Source organism: Lichenostomus cassidix, chromosome 1 (assembly GCF_008360975.1).
Source record: "Lichenostomus cassidix isolate B80296 chromosome 1, HeHo_3.0, whole genome shotgun sequence".
Taxonomy (NCBI): domain Eukaryota; kingdom Metazoa; phylum Chordata; class Aves; order Passeriformes; family Meliphagidae; genus Lichenostomus; species Lichenostomus cassidix.
This window is the reverse complement of record NC_139479.1, coordinates 113,378,766-113,400,339: the sequence shown is the minus strand read 5'-3', so window position 1 is coordinate 113,400,339 and position 21,574 is coordinate 113,378,766. Positions and strand designations below refer to the sequence as shown.

The following is a 21,574-nucleotide window of genomic DNA, read 5'->3' as shown; positions in this document are numbered from 1 at the left end:
GGAAATGTGAATATTTATCAGCCCCTGGATATAGAGACATCAGAAAAATAAGAAATTGCCATTCTAAAGCTTCTTTTCATTTCTTTTTTTAATTTAATGCCACTTTTCTGCTAAACCAAGAGTAACAGCCCTCTCACAGGACTGTGCTGTTCTGCAAAGTGAGGGAAGGACTGATCACACCCAAACCCTCAGCTTAACTCCTTGGATCCCATCAGGGAGGAGGGGAATTGGGGGCAAAACCCTCCCTGGAGTGGGATTTTAGCATCAAGGAGCCACTTTACAGCATGGAAAGACAATTAACAGGTTGGCTGTGGCACTCTGCTGGCAGAGAGCTGCTGTTTGGGGCTGACTTTCTGACCAAGGTGCAGAAGTTGGTTTCCCTCACCCCATTCCCTCACAGCCCCCCAGTTTGGGGCCATAGCTCCATTTCCCCTGTCACTGTCAGGGCTGCAGCAGCAGCTCCTCCAAATCCCAGCACCTTCCTAGCTAAGCTTTGTTAACTTTAGATTAAATATAGGAGCAAAGTAACATCAAAGTATCTCAAGTGTTAATTGCCTGACGAAGGGACAATCCTGTTTCCACTGCCATCAGGAATCTCTGCATGTCCTTTCATTTTTCCAGCTTGCATTTCCAGTCCCTGACCCTCATCTTTCCACAGGCTGCCCAGAGAAGCTGTGGCTGCCCCTGGATCCCTGGAAGTGTCCAAGGCCAGGTTGGAACAGCCTGGGACAGTGGAAGGTGTCCCTGCACACGGCAGGGGTGACGCTGGATGAGCTTCCAGGTCCCTTCCAACCCAAACCAGTCTGGGATTCCATAACTTCTCTCACAGAAGTGCCACCCCAGGGCAGCTCTTCAGGCAGAGCACTGTACATCATCCCCATTCCAGGGACACTTTCCAGCAGATCTCTGGGCATTTCCTGACGAGTCCCCTGCGCCCCATCCGAGCATCTGAGCCTGCAGTGTTCGCTGTTATCTCCATTAGGCAGCACTTAAGTTCCTCGTTAGGATGTGTTAACTCATTTAATTCTCTCTCAGGACAGAAAGTGCTCATGTTTAATGAACTCTCTGCAGACCCAGAGCTGTCTGGGGAGATTTAAAACAAACCTTCCAGCAGCTGGTCAGGGTGTGATTAATGTTGGGCTCCACAGGAGCAGAACTGAGGGGACAAGAGCTCCTATATTCCCTCAGGTTTACATGCTCTGCCTTGGTGAACAAAGCTCATTCCTTCCCAAAATCCTGGACAGCTGGTGGTGAGGGATGCAGTAAGCAAGGACATCCATTGTCTCTGGCTGTTTCCAGTGAAGGGTGAGGGTCAGGGTCAGGCTTTCCAGGCAGAAATGGTGACCTAGGGTCTGGGGGTGAACCAACAAGGATTTTCCAGCCACTGAAAAGGCAGACTGGCTGCCGTGGTACCCCTGAACCAGAAAAGCCCTTTTCTATGGAAAGGAGGATACTTTGGGATGTATACCTGAGCCACAGTGCCATGGGATGTCCCTGGGAGGAAATTCCCACCTAGATACTCTTATTTCTGCTGCCTAAACTCCAGAAAGTATAAAGAGAACCCAAAGATGGTTTCTCTTTGTTCCTCTTTTCACTTCCTCTGCCAGTAAGTAGTTAAATCCTTGCATCCTCCACAACATCCCTAATGCATCTGTCAGGAAGGAATCTGCACAGAAGCAGTGGCTGTGCCCCTCACCGGGGTCCATGGTGAGCAATCCCCTCTGCTGTGTGGCTGTCACTGAGCCAGGGAGGAGCCAGGGGTCACTGGGAACAGCTTCCTTCGCAAGGAAAGCTCTGACAGCTCCGCAGCCATCAGCGGAGCAAGAAATAACTTGGCAATAATCCTGTGTCACGAGCAAAGATAACGAAGTTGCAGTCAGCTCCTGACAGATAATGCAGGGAAATTCATCTAACAAGTCATGGCTGCTAAGAAATTTAACTTCCCCAGCACCTGGGGCACGCTCCGTGTCTCTCCGTGTGCACACCAGGCACCGAGCAGGTTTATCCCCTTTATTTGAATGCTGAAGCATTTTCCCAGCTGTTTCTTGGTGCATATCCTGTACAGCAACAGATCACGACTGTGCTCTGCTGTTTGACATCCACAGTGCTCAGGGAAATGTGGCAATCAGCTGGAAGCATTGGAATATTGCCTGGGACACAGTGGATGGTCAGGTCAGAATTTGGGCCTCTTGCTGCAGGGGATGAGGCTCTCAAAATCCTCCTCCAAGACATCCAGCTGCCCCTGACTTTTCAGAGAGGTCATCAGCCTTTAGCAGCAGTGGCATTTACCCAGCGCTCTGCCAGGGGAATACTGAAGCTCCAGAATGTCACGCCGCGATGCTAGGGCTGTAAAAGTTCGGCTTTCCCCCAGATAGATCATATTTCTGTGTCAGAAGCCGGGAAAGTTGTTAACTCTGCAGTGCCTGGCAGCAGGGTCACCTTCCCACAACAGCAGCAGCAAAGCCAAGTGCAATCATCCCTCTCCTGACCCCGAAGGGTTTTTTCACTCATTCTTGGGCAGGAGCTGTAAATTCTTTCAATCCATTCACCTGCTCTTTCTTCCCCCTCACCATCTCTGCCTTGGATGTCTGGGACAGCTGGGGGTGTTCACCTGGAGAAGCTCCAGGGAGAGCTCAGAGCTCTTGCCAGAGCCTAAAGGGGCCCCAGGAGAGATGGAGAGGGACTGGGGACAAGGGATGGAAGGATAGGACACAGGGAATGGCTTTCTAATGTCAGAGGGCAGGGAGAGATTGGATATTGGGAAGGAATTATTCCCTGTGAGGGTGGGGACACCCTGGCACAGGGTGCCCAGAGAAGCTGTGGCTGTCCCTGGATCCCTGGAAGTGTCCCAGGCCAGGCTGGACAGGGCTTGGAGCAGCCTGGGATAGTGGAAGGTGTCCCTGCCCATGGCAGGGTCTGGACCAAGATGATTTTTAGGGTCTCTTCCAGCCTAAGCCCAGGCAGTAACAAAGAGGCCAACACAGCACCTCCCACCCTGTGCAGAGGATCCTTTCAGCAGACAGGGCTGTTCCCACCCTCCTGCCCCCACAGGGTTTTGCACCTGGCATTTCTGCCTGCCCAGAGCTCCGGGAGGGGGTTGTGCCCAGGGGATCCCTGAGGAGCCATCGTTTGGGATGGTGGCACAGTTCCCAGCAAGCACACGGATCAATCCCTCCGGCTGCTGCCGCCAGAGCCATCAGGCTGATGCAGCACTTTCATTCCCACAGTGAATTGCTCCCTTCCTCCTCATCCCTCTTTATAATATGCAGGCCTTTTTTGCTTTCCCCCTCAGTTGCTTATTCATGCCTTAATGCCACTTGATTTCCAGTGGGCTTTCAGAGCCCTTTCTGTGCACACTCTGCAACGCTGTCAGGATTTTCTGTGCTCTTTGCTCCTTGAACAACCTTTGCCTGCCTTTCCTGCAGAGACACCTCACTGTGCCAGGGTCACACAGCTTCCCCTCTTGGATTTGCTGTCCAGCTGAACTGAAATGGGAGCAGCAGCAAAGCCTTTGGAATATATAAACACGCTGAGTGAACCCCTCTTGGTCACTGCTCAACAGCAGGGACAGCTCCCACCACACCAGATCAAAGTCTCATCCACAACCACAACCTGTTCCAGCATCTCACCACCCTCACAGTAAAGATTTCCTTCCTAATATCCAGCCTAAACTTCCACTCTCTCAGTTTGTACCCACTGACCACAACTCCTGGCAGAGCTGGGAGTTTCTTAAGGAGAGTTGTGTCCCAGGAGCTGGGGCTGGCAAAGTCCTCTGTACCAGCTGCAAACAAAGCACCTCTGCCCCTGCCCAGCCCTTTGCATGTCTGCTCTGCACAAAGCTCTGTTCATCTGCCCTCTCCCAGAGGTGTTTTCTGAAGGGATCTTGCTCCTGAAGCCTCCACATTTCCCTCCTGCACTACAGCAGCTGCTCCACCTGACTTCCTTTCCTGGATGAGAAGGAAGAAGGGATCACAATGCTCCCCATGGATATCGATACTGGTATTTGCTGTTCCATTTAACAGGCAAGCTTTCCTTGAGCCATTTGCTTTCCAAAGCATTTAGCTGCTGCTGTGAGGTCTGGTGCACCTCCAGCTTCCATTTCCATGCACTAAAATTCCTCCTGTGGCAGCAAGAATTGACCCTTTGCCCATGGATGTTGTTCCTTTTCTGTGGGGCTGACAAGGGATGGATGAAGACTGTCTAGACCACTGTGATCTTCCAGCTTCCTCACTGAGGCTGTTTTCCCATGCCCAAAGCACAGACATTTTAACTTGCTCCTTAATTTGCTCCTTAAGGCAGTTAGCAGAATTCCAATCATCAATCAGCGCTGGCAGCCTATCCAAAAGGCACGGCCAGGAACTGTGCATTAATTGTGAATGCTTTGCTGAATTTACTGCGTGGCAGCACTGAATTTTTCACTCTGAGATGAAGCATGAATGTGCTGCCTGGCACGATCAATACTTTTCTAGGTTGCTAGGAAATTATCAGGGACTCTGTGCCCACGCGTGGGGCTTTGCCACCCTCCCTGGCGATGCACAGGAATGTATCAACCCTTTCCCTGCAGTGGAGCATCCCTGGAAACAGGCTGGGCACAAAATGGGACTACATCGAGCAGGACATCCCCTGCTTGACAAAGATCACCTGCAAACAAGATGTTTTCTTTGCCCTCCCAGCCTCTTGGGAATTCTCTGCCTGCAACTGCACTCCAAATGTCCCTGATCCCCTCCGTGCCAGGACACTCAGCTGAGGAATTGATTCCTGCAGAGGTTAAATGCTGACACCCAAACAAAGTTTTAGTAAAACATGGAAATTCCTTGGTGGATTGAGGGTGGAATTGAGGCCCTTTGCCCTGCTTGGATGAGTTGAGAGCTGGAGAAGTTTCAGACATTTCTTGGTCAGAGCTGCAGGCATGTTGGTGTTTTAGGACAAACAACAATAATCTCACTTCCTGGAGGAATTCTGAATTCTGAAGAGGTGGCACTGGTGTGTCCCAAACATGTGGGCTAATGCATCTGCACATCCTTGGAGCAGCTGACAATCCATGCTGCTCCACTGGGAGATGCTCACGAGAGATCCAGAGGCATCACTCCCTTTTAATCAGCCTTAGCTGGCCAGCTCATCCAATTTTATCTTAACTGAGCTGCATTCAGCTTCAATTTAAACTATCCCAACACTTTGATCAGCCCTGAGCCATGCTGTGACTCCCCATGGATCTCCAGAGTGTCCTGATGGTGTCACTGTGTCCCAGAGTGAGCTGTGTGCTCCTCAGTAGCCCCATCGCAGGTCTACTCTCACATAAAAGCCTGGCCAAAGTACATCACCTCTTGCTTTTCACCAAAACTTCAGCCATCAGAGTGTGAGGATTTTGCTGGTCCCATCCCCAGCCCTTCAACATTTTGCTGCTCAGCCTTACAGGACAGAGCAGGCATTTTCCATCCTTTACAGTAAGCAGAGCCTTAATCCAGGCCCTTAAATCTGTCTAGATTTTGAAATAATTACAAGCAGCCTCCTAACTTGTACAAAGTTTGATTTAAGGCTTAATTTAATGGTTTATCTGGAGAGCAGGAAGTAAGCTGGCACTGCCAATTAGGAGCCATCTGTTTTCTCCTAATCTTTTGCAGGCCTCAGACCACTAAACAAGAGCCACCACAGCTGGAGCATCACTGGTGCCAGCCAGAAACAGCCACCAGGGACACCTCTGGGGACGTGTCCTGGGTCCCTGTGGATGAGGGACACCTCTGGGGACATGTCCTGGGTCCTTGGTGCATCGCCAGAGTCAAGCAATTCCAGCAGCTCTGAAATAAATAATAACTCTGGACAGGACCACGCCAAGCTTGTTCACCCCTAAAACCTTCTCCATGTAGCAGGTTTTTAAAAAAAACCTCTATTTAAGACCAGCACGAGCTATCTGGGGGCTGCTGAGGTCTCTGCCCTCCCTGGTCATCTCCCTGAGCTCCCAGGACAGCAGCAGAGAGGTCCCCCGGGTGTGAAGGTGACTCAGAAAATGCCTTTGAAAAGTCAAAAGCTGGGGGCTCTCCTTGCCCCCCCTTCCCCAGCAGCCCTTTGCTTCTCAGAAGGTTTCACTGCAACCTTGGTGGAGCTTGTTGGGGTTTTATACAACCATTAAACAACCATAAAACAGCAATTAGAGAAGGATCATTTACCAGATGTTATCACCTCCTTCATCTGCATTTTCTTCTGCAAGACTCCTGGCTGCAGCATTTTGCTCAGGTGTCACCCGTGCTGCCCTGCCCTGCCCTGCCCATGGTGGCAGAGGAAAGATCACCCTGCTGGGATCCATGGCGTGAAGAGCAGCAGAGGGAGAGGATCCAAGGCTCTGCCCCAGCCCAGCCTCAGGGTGCTTTGTAGGTCTTTTACCTGTTTTGGGCTTTAGTTTGTGAGTCTCTGAAAGTGCACTATGAGCCAGCAGATTGCTGTGGTTCATAAAAGAAAATGGGATTCATTTTTCTCCCTGGGTTTTTGCTGCTGCCCCAGTCAGCAGTGCCCAGCCAAGGCCTGTGGTGCTTCACAGCCCTCATGGATGCACCAGTGCTTCCCAAAGCCTGGAATTTACAGCTGTGCCACAGAAGGGAAGGTGGGAAGGTCCCCACAGCAAGTTATTTATAATCCTGCTGAGCACTGGCTCTGCTTCTCCCCCATGAGCATCCCTTCTGCAGACAGGACTTTGAAACATTGCAGGGAGCTCTGCTGTGACTCAGAAATCCTCACCAGTGAGTGGGGGTTTCCAGTTTTTCAGGGATTCAGGAAGAATTCACCACAAACCTCCCCTGCTGGGGGCAGGTTCACTGCACAGGAGCTGCTGGATGCTGCACACACATCTCAACAAAGCCAAGGGACACACAAAACCATGGAAGTCTTGATGCCCATGAGAGATGAGGAAAAAAGGCTGAGATATAATGGGACTATAGGACACCCAGATCTTGTGCTCTTCCTTGCAGAGGCCTTACACTGGGTTCTCCCTGTCTCCCAGGAGGCCACATTTGCCCAGTCCCTGTCCAGAGCAGGACAGGTACTGGTGAGGGTCACCCCCAGTCACCTGCTGCAAAAAGGAGCCTCGGCAAGGCCATCACTGCCCTTTTCTTCTCCTCTGGACTCAGGACATGATTTATGTCACCTTAACAATGCAAAACCAGGTCCTACCACACTGTTTCAGCAGCTGGAGGTCAGAAATTCCCTGAGGAATCCTCTGTCCTGCCCTCACCATGCCCACAGGAGGAGCTCTGAGTTCAGCTCTGCCATCAGGCATCAAAACCAGGAGTTCACAGCTCCGAGCTCAGGGTGGCTGAGAGTGCTAATTTAATATTCTGCAGGTACTGTGCACCATCTCAGGTGAGCGTGTAATTTGTCATATCTCCATTATTAATTGTCAGCTCCAGTATGAGTAATTGTGACCCTCCCCCCGTTCCAAGCTCGGAGAAATTTATATTTTTTCATTTGCTCGGTGTAGTGGCAAGAGCTCAGCTGGCTGGCAATGAAAAATATCCAGGGAAGCACACGCTGGAGCTGCTTGCTGTCTGATTGCATCACTCCCTTGGCTTCCACTTGACTGGAGAATTTGGGATGTTCAAGCAGCTTTGCATCAGCCCCTGCCTGGGAGCAAAGCTCAGCCCAAGAGGGGTCTGGGGGAGATGAGATCCCCCCAGCAGCTCCACCATCCTGCTCACCCTCTTCACATCATTAACGTGGCTTCCAACCCACACCTTATACTCTGCAAGTGACACCCTGAAAAGCAAGAAGTGACAGTTCTCCAAAGAAAGGCTGGAAGATAAACAGGCCTGAAGGGCTCAGGGAGGAGGTACGAGAGGGGGAATCAGCGATGGACAGAGGTGCCTCTTCCCTGCACTCCAGAAATCCTGTTTGTTATCCTTTTGGAATGTATCTTCATGGCCCTGATTACCTTATTAAAGATATACTCTTGCCATTACAGACCGGTCCTGCTTTTGGAGATGGCTGGGGGAGCTCCAGGAGACGAAATGCACACAGAATTTTATGGGGATGTTTTTCCTTTACTTTCAGCAGCTCAAATACAAAAATCACAGAATCTCAGAATGGTCACAGTTGGAAGGGACCTTAAAGCCCATCCTGTTCCACCCCCTGACAGGGGCAGGTACACCTTCCACTATCCCAGGCTGCTCCAAGCACCTTCCAACCTGGCCTTGGACACTGCCAGGGATCCAGGGGCAGCCACAGCTTCTCTGGGCAACCTGTGCCAGAGCATTCCCATCCTCCCAGGGAGCAATTCCTTCCTAATATCTAATCTAAACTCTTTCTTTGGCAGTTTAAAGGCATTCCCCTCTGAGCTGTCACTCCAGTTCCTGGTGGAGATTCCCTCTCCAGCTCCCCTTTAGATCCTGGTGGAGACCTGCTGTGAGGTCTCCACACAGCCTTCTCTTCTCCAGCTGAGCAGTCCCAGTTCTCCCAGCCTGTCTCCATAGGGAAGATGCTTCACTCCCCTTATCAGCTCTGTGGCCTCCTCTGGACTCACTCCAACACTTCCATCTCCTTATTCTTGTGCTGGGGCACCAGGAGTGTGCACAGGACTCCAGGCAGGTCTCACCAGGGCAGAGTAGAGGGGGAGAATGCAGAAGAATCACAACACGAACATGTGCAGGTCAGCAACCCCCAGCTCCAGCCAGACCTTGAGCATCAGCCCTTGCAAAGGGCAGAACCTGAGGACCTTCCCATTCCCAGCCCACGCTGCCAGGCCATCCCTGAATTCCCTCCTGAGCCCAGCCTGGCTGCAGGCCTGCCTGGGACACGCTGGCTGGCCAGGCTCTCTGCCAGAGCCCCTCGCAGAGGAAGGAGCCCAAGCAGACCGTGACACTCCGGATTTGCCAGTGTCTGACCCTGAGCCGGGCTGGCAGAGCTCCCCAGTCCCATCTCCCTGCCTCAGCCTGAGGCTCCTGAAAGCTGGGGAGATGAAGAGCTCATGCCTTTGCTCCCTCCTGAAGCAGAGCCACTCCTGAGCTGTTTGCAGCCAGGTGATGAATTAATGCCCAGCTCTGGCACAGCAAGGCTGCAGGAGGAGAAGGGCTCGGAGCCAGCTGGTTTTCCAAGCCCTCTTCTCCCCACCAGGAGGACAGCAGACCCTGGGATGTACCTTTAACAGCTGCTGCCAGGAAGGTTTTCTTTTATTTGGGGTTGTGAGGAGCCTTTGGAAGCAGCACAGGACCCCCTGACTGACTCTGACCAGCCCCTACTGCAACCTCCCAGCTCCAGTCTCCTCCCCAGATGCTCCCAAATCCCATCCATAAATTCATTTAATCTCCTTTTCTCTCTACATATCGGGTGGGTGTTTGTGCCACCCCTTGGGACCATCCATGGGCATGGTCACCATGGTGATGGGGACAATCCCTCCCAGTTTGGGACTGGGGCCACCCTCAGTCCCAAGGCAGTGACTTCTGGGGACCACATCCAGCTGGCACTGCTCAACAATTCATCTGCATCCAAGGGGAATAAAGCCTCCCAAATCAGGGGCACTCCCAAGCTTTCTGGGGATGGAGAGGACTGTGACTCCTCGAGAGGGTCAGCCCGTGCATGCACAGGGGCATCACAGGCAAAAACGCTGATGCAGGCAAATCCAGCATGCCATCGGGAGGAAGGCTCTGCCCTCTGCACTATTTTTGGCTTGTTTTTCCCAACTCTGGAGCCACTGATCTATGCTATTGTCACTGCTGTGACTAAGGGCTCTGCACTTGGAGTAACATCAAGCTGGACTCGGAGAGAGGGATGCGTGTGGCTCTCGGGGGACCGGTAATGGGAGAGAGCCCTTCACCTCCTGTTTACACTTTAATGCCCATCCAGGTTATTCATTATTTATTGCTAATGTATTTATAGAGCATTACCAGCACACAGGGCTCTGCAGGCAGCTGGGAGAAGGTGCTCTCTCCTTCGGATGTCGTGGTTTAACCAGAGCAGTTAAACACAGCCCGGGCTCTGCTGCCCTGCTGTCTCCATGCCCTGACATTCCAGAAGGGCCATCGCTCCCCTCCTGGATCCTGTGTGTGATGTTTAAATGCAAAAGCTTTGATACCATCTCAAAATATGCAGCAGGCAGCTCAGCCGTGTCCAGTTCCACCTGCATCAGCAGGAGGAATCCAGCAGTGGGCTGGAGCACGGTGGTGCTGCTGGTGGCTGGGCTGCCGAAATGAGCCACCCTATTCCCAAAGGGAGCAGCATATGGGAGCTGGTGGTGCCAGCTGGGACATATGGAGCTGAGGAGCAGGAGAAGGAGGTGGTGTGGAGCACCCAGCCAGCAGCAGGTCTCTGCCAATCCCAGGGAAGAGCTCTTCCTGCAGGGATAACCATGGACAGCCACAACCCACAGGGACGTGCTGTCCCCGTCTTGTTTTGTCTGTCCATCCCAGCCTGGCTTTTATTTCCCACTTTTGATCTGCTGGTGCTGAGGAAGGCAATTTCTGCCAGGTCACAGGGAAACAGGCTGGCCATGGGACCTGACCTCCAGCCCCAGCACCATCCCTGGAGAAAGACACAAAATTTGGGACTTGGCATCCACTTTCCTGCACCTGGGGACTCTCCCACATTTTTAACAAAACCTTTTGCAATCCCAAGAGGGTGTGAGCAAGGAGGGAAAGAAATCACCTGGGACAAAGCAAAACATGAAACAGAACTTCAGCACCACACCCTTTGCAAATACAGGTGGAAGGATTTATTTTTTTTTAAGTGAAAGAAATGTCATTTCCAACAGTTTCACATGGGAAATGTTGAAAAATTATTCCTTATTTTCCAGCATTTTTCCAGGCATGCTCACCTTTAAGGGTCCTTCTCCTCAGGGCTGCTCTCCATCCATTCTCTGCCCAGAGGAGGATGAGGAGAGCCTTTAGCCTGTTTGCAGCAGCAGGAAACACAGAGGGATGGAGGGGAAGGAACAATGCCCTCTGCCACTGGAAGGAACCAGCCAAAGCACTGAGTGTCTTTTTGTTCCAGCCTTCACTAAAAAGCTGTCTGCAAACAGCCAGCAAGAGCAGCACCAGCAGCAAACAAACCAAAGTGGGACATGGTGGGAGAGGAACCAGAGTTTGCACATGCCCAGGCTGCAGCACCACAAACAACCCAGGCCACCACTGCCGAGGGGGAAAGAGAGGCGATGTGACAGAGCAGGTGGCCTGACAGCAGTTACCAAAGCCATGGCACAAGCAATCAATTCTCCTTGGAAGCCTCCAGAAGATAACGAGGCGATGAGTAACGGTCTGCATGGAATTGTAGGAACAAATCACATCAGCCTGACCTAATCTCATCCTGCGACATGGCAATGGCAGATGCAATCTCCTGGCCTTTAACCACAGGAAGTCTTCAATGCTGCCTCAAATGCAGAATTATGGTCGGGGGGGATGGTGGAGGAAGCTCCCAAATCGATTCAAGTCCGTCAGGTCTGCACACAGTGTGTTTGAGGGGCTCCAGGTTCCAGCAGGACCACTGACAGCTGGGAACGAAGAACATCAGCCTGGTGGTCAATGCTGGGACCTGGGGAAGTGGTGCACAGCCCAGGCTCCCCAGAGGCTCACAGCTCTGCTGGGCTGGGTGCTGTGATTTAACCACCCCCAGCCATCCCTGGGCAAGTCCAGGGTGTTTGTAGCACCCTGGAAGCCACCAGGCAAGAGCCCCCAGGTCCCCAAAGTCACCCTGCTACAGTACAGCACTGAACTCCCGTCCCCTCCAAACCTTGGAGCATCTCCACCCTTCAAAGTCAGAGGGTTCAGCTGCAGAGAGCCTCATGCTCTCCCATACCCTCTACTGTCACTCACCAGCCATGTTTTATGGCTTTTGGATCGGGAGGGAAGGTACCTGCCTTTTTGTATGGCAGCTCCTTCTCCAAGGAGCCCGCAGAAGGACTGAGAGGAGCTGGGATCTTTGCAGCCCAGCAGGTGAGAGCTGCCAGGACCTGGCTCACCTGGCCTGACCTCGCCCACCCACTGCCTTGTCTTCCAGAGAGCTATCAATTCTTTAAATATAACACTTAAATGTGATAAATGGGCTCCAAAGTGCTATTTTGGGAGAGAGGAGGCTCCATCTGGGAGTGCTGCAGTGCTGGCTCAGCACAACCCACTGCACACCTGGCTCTCCCCACTAACCCACCGTGGATGCTGCCCCACACTTAAATATTTGATGGATCACAGTTATCTGGCATGTTCCCAAGGCTATTTTTCTCCCCCACAGGCTTCCTTGATTTCTCTGGCTGCTGTCACTTTAAACACAGAGTTTGCCCAATTTCTGGGAGTGCAGCAAAGGGTGGTCGGGAGCAGCTCACCCAGTCACAGCAGCATCCACAATCTACCTGGTCCCTGTAAGATTCACAAGAGCATCTGGGGAAAGCCATCCCAAAAAAAGGGGGGAAATCCTCAGAGGAAAAGGTCAGGATGAGAGATAAGGACAGGGAGGAGGAGAATAATCAAGATCCATGAGACCCCCATCCCTGCAAGTGTCCAAAGCCAGGCTGGACAGGGCTTGGAACAACCTGGGATAGTGGAAGGTGCCCCTGTCCATGGTAGGGGTGGGACTGGATAAGCTTTAAGGTCACTTCTAACCCAAACCATTCTGGGACTCTGTGTGCCCAGGATGGGGTTTATTGCATGTGACCCTCAGCTCAGGTCCATGGAGGTATTTAGGCACCGAGGGGAGTCCAGCTGCTGCTGCATCTGGCTCTGAACGCAGCACTCCCAGTCCCTGGCTGTCAATCACTCTAGCATCCAAAAATCCCATGCCCACCCCAACACCATCCCCCAAGACCAGGGGCTTGTGATCCCCCAGCACCCTGTGCCCCCTAGCCCTGGGCAGCCCCCGGGATGCTGGTGGGGACCAACCATGCTAGGAAGCAGAGGGAAACACCCTGAAATGCTCAAGGATGCTACAGGGCTTCCAGCTTGTGGGGCAGCTCAGGCAATGGGGACCAGGGCTGGAACGGGAGCAGGACATCCCCTAGATACTCCCCGGCTGAAGAAGAGCTCAGCCAACCCCCCAAATCCTCCCCGGAACGGAGCGGGTCTGAGGCAATTCCCCAAATCCTCCCCGGGATGGAAAGACACGGTGACAGCCCCCGTTCCCACCCCAGGCTGCGGGGGGACACACCGCAGCAGCCCCCCGACTCCCACCTTGTTGGGAAATCCTCCCCGGGCGCGATGGAGATCGTGGCGTCCCCTAATCCCTCCTCGCGCGGGAAGGGGACCGCGCCAGCCCCGTGCAGCCCCCAGGAGCCCGCGGCGGGGGCTCGGTGGGTTCGGTGCCGAGCCCCGCTCAGCCGAGCCCGGCTCAGCTCCCCCCGACGGCCGCTGCCCGCGGCGCTCCCCAGCCCATCCCGCAGCGCCGGGCAGCCCCAACCCGTCCCTTTCTCTTCTTCCTCCTCCTCCTTCTCCTCCTCCTCGCTCTCCTCCCCTTCCACCCCCCCGGGCCGAATTGGGCAGCGGCGCGCCCGGCGCTGCCGGCAGAGCCGCCGAGAGCGGGCGCGGCGCCGGAGGCACTCGGCCCCAGGGGGGCTGCGGCGAGGCAGGAGCGACCCCCCTGCGTCCCCGCGTCCCCCCGCAGCCCGGCCCGCGTCCCCCCGCCCTGCATGCCCGCGCCGGCAGCATGGCCCGCAGGCAGGCGCGGGCGGCGGGCGGCGGGCGCTGGCTGCCCTGGCTGGGGCTCGCCCTGCTGCCGCTGGCCGTGCCCCCCGCCGCCGCCCCCGCCGCCTGCCCCTCCGCCTGCTACTGCGTGGCCACCCCGGAGCTGGTGCAGTGCCGCTACGAGAGGCTGGAGGAGCCCCCGAGGGAGCTGCCGGCCGCCGTCCAAAACCTCAGCATCGCCGGCAGCAACCTGAGCGTCCTGGCCCGCGGCGCCTTCGCCGCCCGCCCGCTGCTCGACCTCCGCCTGCTCCGCCTGCGCCACGACAACATCCACACCATCGAGGACATGGCCCTGCAGGGCCTGCCCGCGCTGCGCACCCTTGACCTGAGCCACAACCCGCTGCTCTCGGTGGCCGCGGGCGCCTTCGCCGGGGTGCCGCTGCTGAGCACGCTGCAGCTGAACCAGGCGCTGCTGGCTGCCCCGCTCGAGGAGCAGCTCGCCGTGGCCGTGCGCAACCTCACCCTGCGGCGCCTGGAGCTGGCGGGCAACGCTCTGCGGGCGCTGCCGGCCGCGCTGCTGCCGCCCGGCCTGGAGGAGCTGGACCTGCGGAACAACTCCCTGCAGCGGCTGGCGGCCGCCGAGCTGCGCGGCCTGGACGCGCCCGAGCTGCGGGGGCTGCGCCTGAGCCTGGGCGCCAACCCGCTGAGCTGCGACTGCGGCCTGCGCGCCTTCCTGGCCTGGCTGCGCGCCGCGCCCGCCCGAGTGCTCGACGCCCGCAGCCTGCGCTGCGCCGCTCCGCCCGCGCTGAGGGGAACGGCCCTGCTCCGCCTGCGGCCCGAGGCGCTGGCCTGCGCCCGCGGCGAGGGCGGCGAGCCCGGGCAGCTCGAGACGGCCTCCTACGTGTTCTTCGGCATCGTGCTGGCGCTCATCGGCATCGTCTTCCTCATGGTGCTCTACCTGAACCGCCGCGGCATCAAGCGCTGGCTGCACAACCTACGCGAAGCGTGCCGCGACCAGATGGAGGGCTACCACTACCGCTACGAGCAGGACTCCGATCCGCGCTGCGCCGCCGCCGTGGGCACCCCCGGCCTCTGACGGCAGCGCCGGCACCGCCCAGCCGCCCCTCGACGCCTCCGCCTCGCCCCGGCCCGTCCATCCCCTCGCCGCGGCAGCGCAGAAAGCCGGGCTCCGAGCAGCAGCCGGCCTCGGGGGTGAGCGCTGGGCGCACCCGAGCGGGGTGACCCTCCCTGCCGGGCTCCGGAGCGCTCTCCCGCCCGGCCCTCTCCGCAGCGCCGGTTCCCGCCGGGCACGAGGCCGGAGCGCTCCCCATCCCGGTGGCCATCCCCATTCCCCGGTGAGGGGAAGCTCCGGCTCGGCCCCGCGGTGGGGTGCTGCCGTGCGCAGCCCCGGCGCTCCCGGGAGGGCTGGGAAGCGCTTCCCACGCCGCTCCCTGCCCAGCTCCGCATGCGGGATGCTCGGCATCGCACCTCGGTGTTCGCTTGGCGCATCCCGGGAAACCGCGGGCAATACCTGAAACTGTCCTCCTGGACCTTCCTGGAGCCTGGACTTGACTTACACCGTGTACAGCTCTCTTTCCTATTAGATTTCTATCTGACAGGTGCAAAGTTTAACTCGATTTTTTTTTTTCTCCATTTCCTTTCGCTGCAAAAAGGAAAGCACGCCATCCAGCTGTTCCCCCCGAGAAGCGACGTGCTTTTCCGAGCCCGTTTATCCATTTCGTTTCGTTCGATGACATTTCCAGCTCGTTCCAGGCACAAGGCGATGCAGCTGTAGGAAACGCCTCCGCCGGCTGCGTGCATGTTCCCCGGGGCACGCGGGGGCAGCCCTTTGACTCTAGAATGTAGCGTAGACTTGGCTGTCTCGGCACTTTGTAATTTAAAACGAGCGAAGCAGAAGCTCCCGCCCTAATTCGCCTGCCCGTGTTTGCTTTAGTGCCTGTTATATCCTAGAGCAAATATATTGAAAGCTGCACCCACTCCATCGTCTATTTTCTATAAAGCTCCTTGCAAACGATTTCCGAATACCCCCGTGGCTGAGGCGAAGTTATTGTGGTTGGTTTGCCAGAGGAATGGAGCTCTGGGCTCCTGTGTATTTTCATCGGTGCTTAGAAACTTCTTTTCCTGAGCTGGTTTGGTGGCCAGGGATGCCGAGATGCTTTGCGTGGCTTGTGCACAGACATCAGGCTCTGCTAGGCATCATCTTTCCCTGGCAGCAGCGCAGGGGCTCGGGAAAACTATCCAGGTAACAGTTTTCTAAAGCAATTTTTCTCTCCCGGGTGGTTTGGTGTGTAATTCATGAGGTGCCAGAGCACTGAGCATCTCTGGCTGCGGGGCTGCGGCACTTCCCTAAGGGAAGCATCTTAAAGTGCTGAGTTTCGCTGCTGGGATGGAAACTGAAGTGTTGCGTTTTGATCCGTGTGCGTTTGCCTTTCTCCACAGCGGGAGGCTGAGAGAGGCAAGGCGAGCAGGGTGAGGAGCAGGGCTGCATCCAGCCGTGCTGGGGCCAGCGCCAGGCTTTGCCGGGTGTTGGGGGATGCTCGGGAGCAGCTGGTGCCTGCCGTGCTGGCTGTGTGAGTGAGAGTTTGGTGGGAGTTGCGTTCCCTGAGCCTGGGTGCCTGTGGACTCAGCTGCCAGTTGCAAAGCACAGATATTTCCATCCCAGGCATGCCCGGAGGCTCTGGGAACGGTGCAGCCTGATGCAGGATCCTTTGCATTTTTTCCCTTTGAACTTCCTCCTCTTGAAATCACAGTATCGAGGTGGCTCACTTGGAAGAGGAGAGCAGAAGCAGAGCCTGCAGCTGGGCTCTGTGCTGTTGGGATGCAGCCCTGGGAGTCAAAATTATTTTCCTGGATGCTCAGAGCTGGTCCTGCTGAGCAGGGAGCTGGTTCTCCACTCTATCCTGGTTCCCGGGAATCCTGAGATCCCCGTGGCTCAGCTCATCTGGAAAACTTGTTGCATTTTGAAGACCTTTTCCTGAGGTTTTCCCCCCACCATAGGTGCTTGTGGGCAATCAGTTACAAGGGGAGAAATCTCAGCCTGCCCTCACCTTCATCCACCTCCTCACCTCCTCTCTCGGTTTCCCACCCCAGTGCAGCCAGAACGCAGCCCCTGAGCAAAAGAAGGGGCTGCAGGGTGGATTTGCACATCTGGCAGAGCACGTCCCAGCTGTACCTGCCGGGGTGCAGCATCCACTGGTGGGGACGGAGCTGGGAAAGCCTGGCGAAACTGACTGGAGCAGGGAGAAGGCTGGAGAGCTCTGCGGGCAGACGGGTTGTTGGAACAGGGAGCAGGGAACAGAGCACCCGTCTGGCAGCAGCCGCCAGGCTCTGGCGATAGATAACGGGAAGGAAATCACCCCCAGGCAAACGGAAAAGTGGCCAAACGCTCCCTGGCCCTGCAGCCCTTTCTCTGAAAGGGTGCTGGCGAGGGCAGCTGGCTGCTCCAGCTTTTCCTGGGGCCGGAGGGAGGGAGGTGGTGGCTTTCGGTCCCCAGCGATGAGGGCACTTCTCCTTTTGGCACCAGAGGTTCGGAGCATCCTCGCCCTCAATGCTGGGTGCACTGAGACCTGGCTGTGCCCCCAGGGATCCCCATCCAGGGATGCTAGGCCCCCTTAGGTGCGTGCAAGGGGTAGGATGGGGGTGGAGAAGCAGCTGTGGGGGCAGAATTCCTGTGGCTTGTTAGCATCAATATTATTCTGCACAGCGCATACCCCACACATGACAGAGGAGCAGGATTAGGGAACCTCTGGGTCAGGGCTTTGTCACCAAGCTGAGACTCAAAATGTGCATTTTGGGTTCCCTAAGACAGCCCTGTGTTTGGAGAACCCCAGCTGCCACCACGTTTGCATGCAGTCCCTTTCCAGGAAGGAATGTGGACCTCCCAGTGTCCCAAGTTCATAGCAGGGAGCTGCTGCCTGAGTGGAAAGTTACCCCAGCGGCTCCTGGAGCCAAAGGAAACGCAGGATAGAAACAGCATCCATGATATGAGCCAAGCCAAGGATGCTCAGAGCCCCCTGCAGGGGCTCATCACCGAAACAGAGGGGGGAAAAAAGCCAAAAAATGTCTATTTATATGCCCTGCATATGAAATGCCATCAGTGCTTTGCAAGCAGCACAGGCTTTCAGAAACACTTTTCCTTCCTTATTTTCCAAAGCTCAGATGTTCCCTGGCAGGGATGATCCAGGTAGGGATCCCCTGAGAACCTTCACACCAGGCTCCTTCATCCTCATCCCCCTCTTCTGGAATCATGAATTAACCCAAACCTTCAGAGGGAGAAAAAATACCCCTCTGCTTTTCATTTATTCCTTGAGGAAGAGCAAGAGGGGGATGTTACCCTCATGCCTTGGGGCAACTGAGGCACCAACAAAGCAGGGTCGAGTTCCTGACAGCAGGAAAGGGTTTGCACAGGAAAAAAATAACACAGAAAAGGGTTTCAGTCCTCGGCAGGGTTCACTTGAAACAGCTTTGGGACCTCTACACCCAGGACAGTGCTCTGTTTGTCCTTCCTCTGGTTCAGAGGTGGCTCCTGTGCCCTGCCAAAGAAACTGGGAGTAATGAGGATTCCTCCTATTTATCTATGGATGCTTCTAATTAGGCAGGCTGGGATATTTTTGTGAGATGGGAGTTCTTTACCGAGGGACAGGGGCTGGGGACGCAGCTTGGCCAGGGAGCTCAAGGGGCAGGTCAGAGCCCCTGGAATGAGCAGAGCTGTGTGTTTTCTCAAAGCTTGGCTCCGGGCAGCCCCTTGGGGAGCTGGCACAGCACCACCCAGACAGATGGGGAAGGACGTGTTTGCACTAATCTGCCCAAATCTGGATTATTTTTCCAAATAAACCTCTGTTCCCAGCTGTCTTGAGCAAGCATTTGGCGCGTTGGGGACAGGTGGGATCCTGGGGATGAGGGAGAAGCTGGCAGGGGCTGAGGTGACAGAGGGGATAACATCTGCTGGGTGTCCCTGTGCCACCAGGCTCCCATCATCTGCACAGAGAGGGGAACCAGAACATCTCTGAGGTGTTTTTGGCAGCACATCACCCAATTCCTGAGGCTGGGATCATCCCCTGGTGCCTCAGGCCTTCGCTGAAGTTTTCTCCCATCAAAAGCCAGTGGAAAATAACATGCTGAGAGCCTGGTGTCTCCCACCATGTCTCCCATCCAAAGCAGAGCTGGGATCTTCTGCAGCTCCTGTCAGGATAAAACAGCACAGAGAAGGCCTCTGGTGCTGGGTGTCCAGGATGATCCACGTCAGCCTGTTCTGGGGGGTTTGGGTATCTCTCAGGGAGCCAGGATCAGCCTGGGGCAGAGCAATGCTGGTCCCTCATCCTGCATTAGGTCACACAGGCACAGAGTGCTGTGGAGCTGCTCCATCCTCCCAGCACATTCCCCAACCTCTCACCAGTCTGACATTTACAAATCCCTATTTTTAGATGATCTTCATCACTTCTAATTGTTCAGGCTCCTCAGCCTCAGAGATGCTGCTCTGCCCAGCCAGGATGGGTCCCTCCCACAGCAAGAAGAAGCCAAGCAGGATGAATCCAGGAGGGACTGGCTGCGGCGCTGCCTCAGGAGCCTGCGGAGAGCCGAGCCCAAGGGACAGCCCACGCAGGCTGGGCTTGGCACATTGGTAATTAATTTAGTTCCTAAATTAACATTTAAATTCACAAGACCTGAATGTGAAGCCAGGCACTGCTGCCTGCCAGGACTCATCAGCTTCCCGCGACCCTGGCTGCTCCCAGCCGTATGTCCCTGGGTCCTGGTGCTCTGCCAGCAGCACAGAGGGGCCCTGGAGCCTCCAGGAGATGCTGTGCTCCCCCGAACTGCTCCCAGCAGCCCTGAGGAGGCTGTCCCTGGAGAAATGTCAAGGGCAGCAGATCCCAGTCCCAAGGTCCCCCTCTCTGTGCAGGTGCATACCACTGCTCTGGACTCCAACCCTGAGCCCCCCAGGGCCCAGCCTGGCCTGGGACTGTCCCCACACCGAGGGACACACGGGCACCCCCCAGAGCCTGCAGCCATCACCAAAGGGACCCAGGACTGCTTCTCTCTCCCTTTGCCTGCTCCTTCCCAAGCTGCTGCTTTTCCTGAAGCAGCTTCACCCCCAGCCCTCCAGGTCAGAGCCATCCCCTCAGCCCTAGGAACACCTTCCACCTTCAGGAGGTAGCTCAGTGCCATCAAAAGGAGGAGGCTCTGAACAGCCTCTTGTTCCCAGCCCTTATCCAAGTGGCACATGGAGATTCCTCAGCCCAGGTCAGCTTTTAGGGCAAAAGTGTTTGGCTCAAGACACAGTTAAGACTATGAAGGGAATATTTTATTACTTATAACACTTCATTCAGCTAAATCCACATAGCAATACACAAACTCTTCAGAAAAGTGCAAATTCTCACTCTGCATTTTGTAATATGCCCTAGTTTTACAGAACAGACATTAGGTAAACAGGAGTACAGATCCAGAACTCCCCAAGATTCCAGGCAAGGAGAACGATGCAACTTGAGATACTTCAAATCCACTCTTGAGCAAAGGGAATCAAGCTGGACTGTAACCACCCAAGTGTCACCATGCAAGAAGCCCCCTCTCTGAGTTGGGAAGAGCATAAAAGGGGGGAGGGAAGACAAAACAAAGTGGTAACTGTATCAATTTAAAATTAGAGCCCATCCAGGTGCTTCCTAAAGCAGCACACACATCCCACCCTGCCCTGGTGACAGAATTTCACACAAACACTTCCTGCAAGGAAAGGCGAGCTGAAATCCCTCATAACTTCAGCAGCCTGGCAGAGAGGGCACACAAAGTGCTGAACCAGGGAATAACACCAGGCATGTCCACATGCAGGGAACAAACCCCCAGAGCTTGGGATGGGGTGAGGCAGGTAAGGGAACCCCAGGCAGCTCCTGGGCAACTCCCCTGGGCAGCTAAAACACCACAGAGGGTCATCTTCCCTCTTCCTTTACCCCGTGCTGTGGTGGTTTTGATTGGCCTAAAACATCAGTAAAGTATTTTTAAAATCTAGGAAAAATTTATACCCCTCAGAAGCTGTTGTGGTAGGCCTGGGGAGGTGTCTGAGGAATGAGGAGTGGCACAAAGATGGCTCCTGTGTGTCCTGAGTGAAAGTTCTAGAAGTTTTTACATCAAGTCCAGCAGAGCCAATCTCTGATGGCTCTGAAGGTGATGGACATGCTGCCGGCCAAGTGTGGGCTAATTAGAGGTGCTGGTTACGCCTCTGTGAAAACATACTTAAAACAAAGAAGGTACGCACTTCTTTCATTTCTTTGTAGTTGGAGGAGGTAGAGGTGGAAATGAAAATATGTGAGGGAGAACAGCATGGAGATTGCCAAGGAGGTCCCCTGCAGCCCATGGAGTCTACAGGGGTGCAGAAATCCACCCACAGCCCACACCAGAGGAGCAGGGGGATGCCTGGAAAAAACTGTGAACCAGTGGGAGTCTCATCTAAGAGTTAAAACTGCAAAGGCCTTGACTGGGAGAGATAGGCCTTGCTCCTGGGATGGAAGCAGCCTGGCCTCAGCTCAGGAGAGTCTGCACAGCACCTTATGGACAAAAAGACTCACATTGCAGCAAAATTTGGGCAGGATGTTGCTCATGAGATTGGACCCATGCCAAAGAAGTTCCCAGAGGACTGTCTCTCGTGGGAAAGACCCCTGGCTAAGTAGGGACCCCTTCTCCCTGATCAGACTGACCAGAAGACTCCTCTCACCCTGCCCCCAGCTCTGTTGCTGGTTTGGAAAGAGTGAAGGGGGGTGAGTCCAGAGACTGTTTCTTAAGAGGGTGAGGGTGAGAGCAGAAAAAACTGTCTGAGGAGAGAGAAACAAGTCGAGATAAAGAGTATGTGTAGTAAAAGAATCGTGGTGATGAGTAAATTTGAGAATCTGCTCTGTAGACTGAAAAGAAACCCCACACCCTGCCCTCCACCCGGCTTGTTGATTGTAAAGGAGAAAAAAGGGAGTGAATACTATAGGTTTGTAAGAGGG

General features: G+C 55.0%; 1 protein-coding gene across 1 annotated transcript; it reads left to right on the top strand.

Annotated features, from left to right (window-relative positions):
- Positions 1–13,422: 13,422 nt before the first annotated feature.
- On the top strand, positions 13,423–15,615 carry TPBGL (trophoblast glycoprotein like). Its single transcript, XM_085077554.1, has one exon. The coding sequence runs from the start codon at positions 13,603–13,605 to the stop codon at positions 14,674–14,676; it is 1,074 nt and encodes a 357-aa protein (XP_084933680.1). The 5' UTR covers positions 13,423–13,602; the 3' UTR covers positions 14,677–15,615.
- Positions 15,616–21,574: the final 5,959 nt, after the last annotated feature.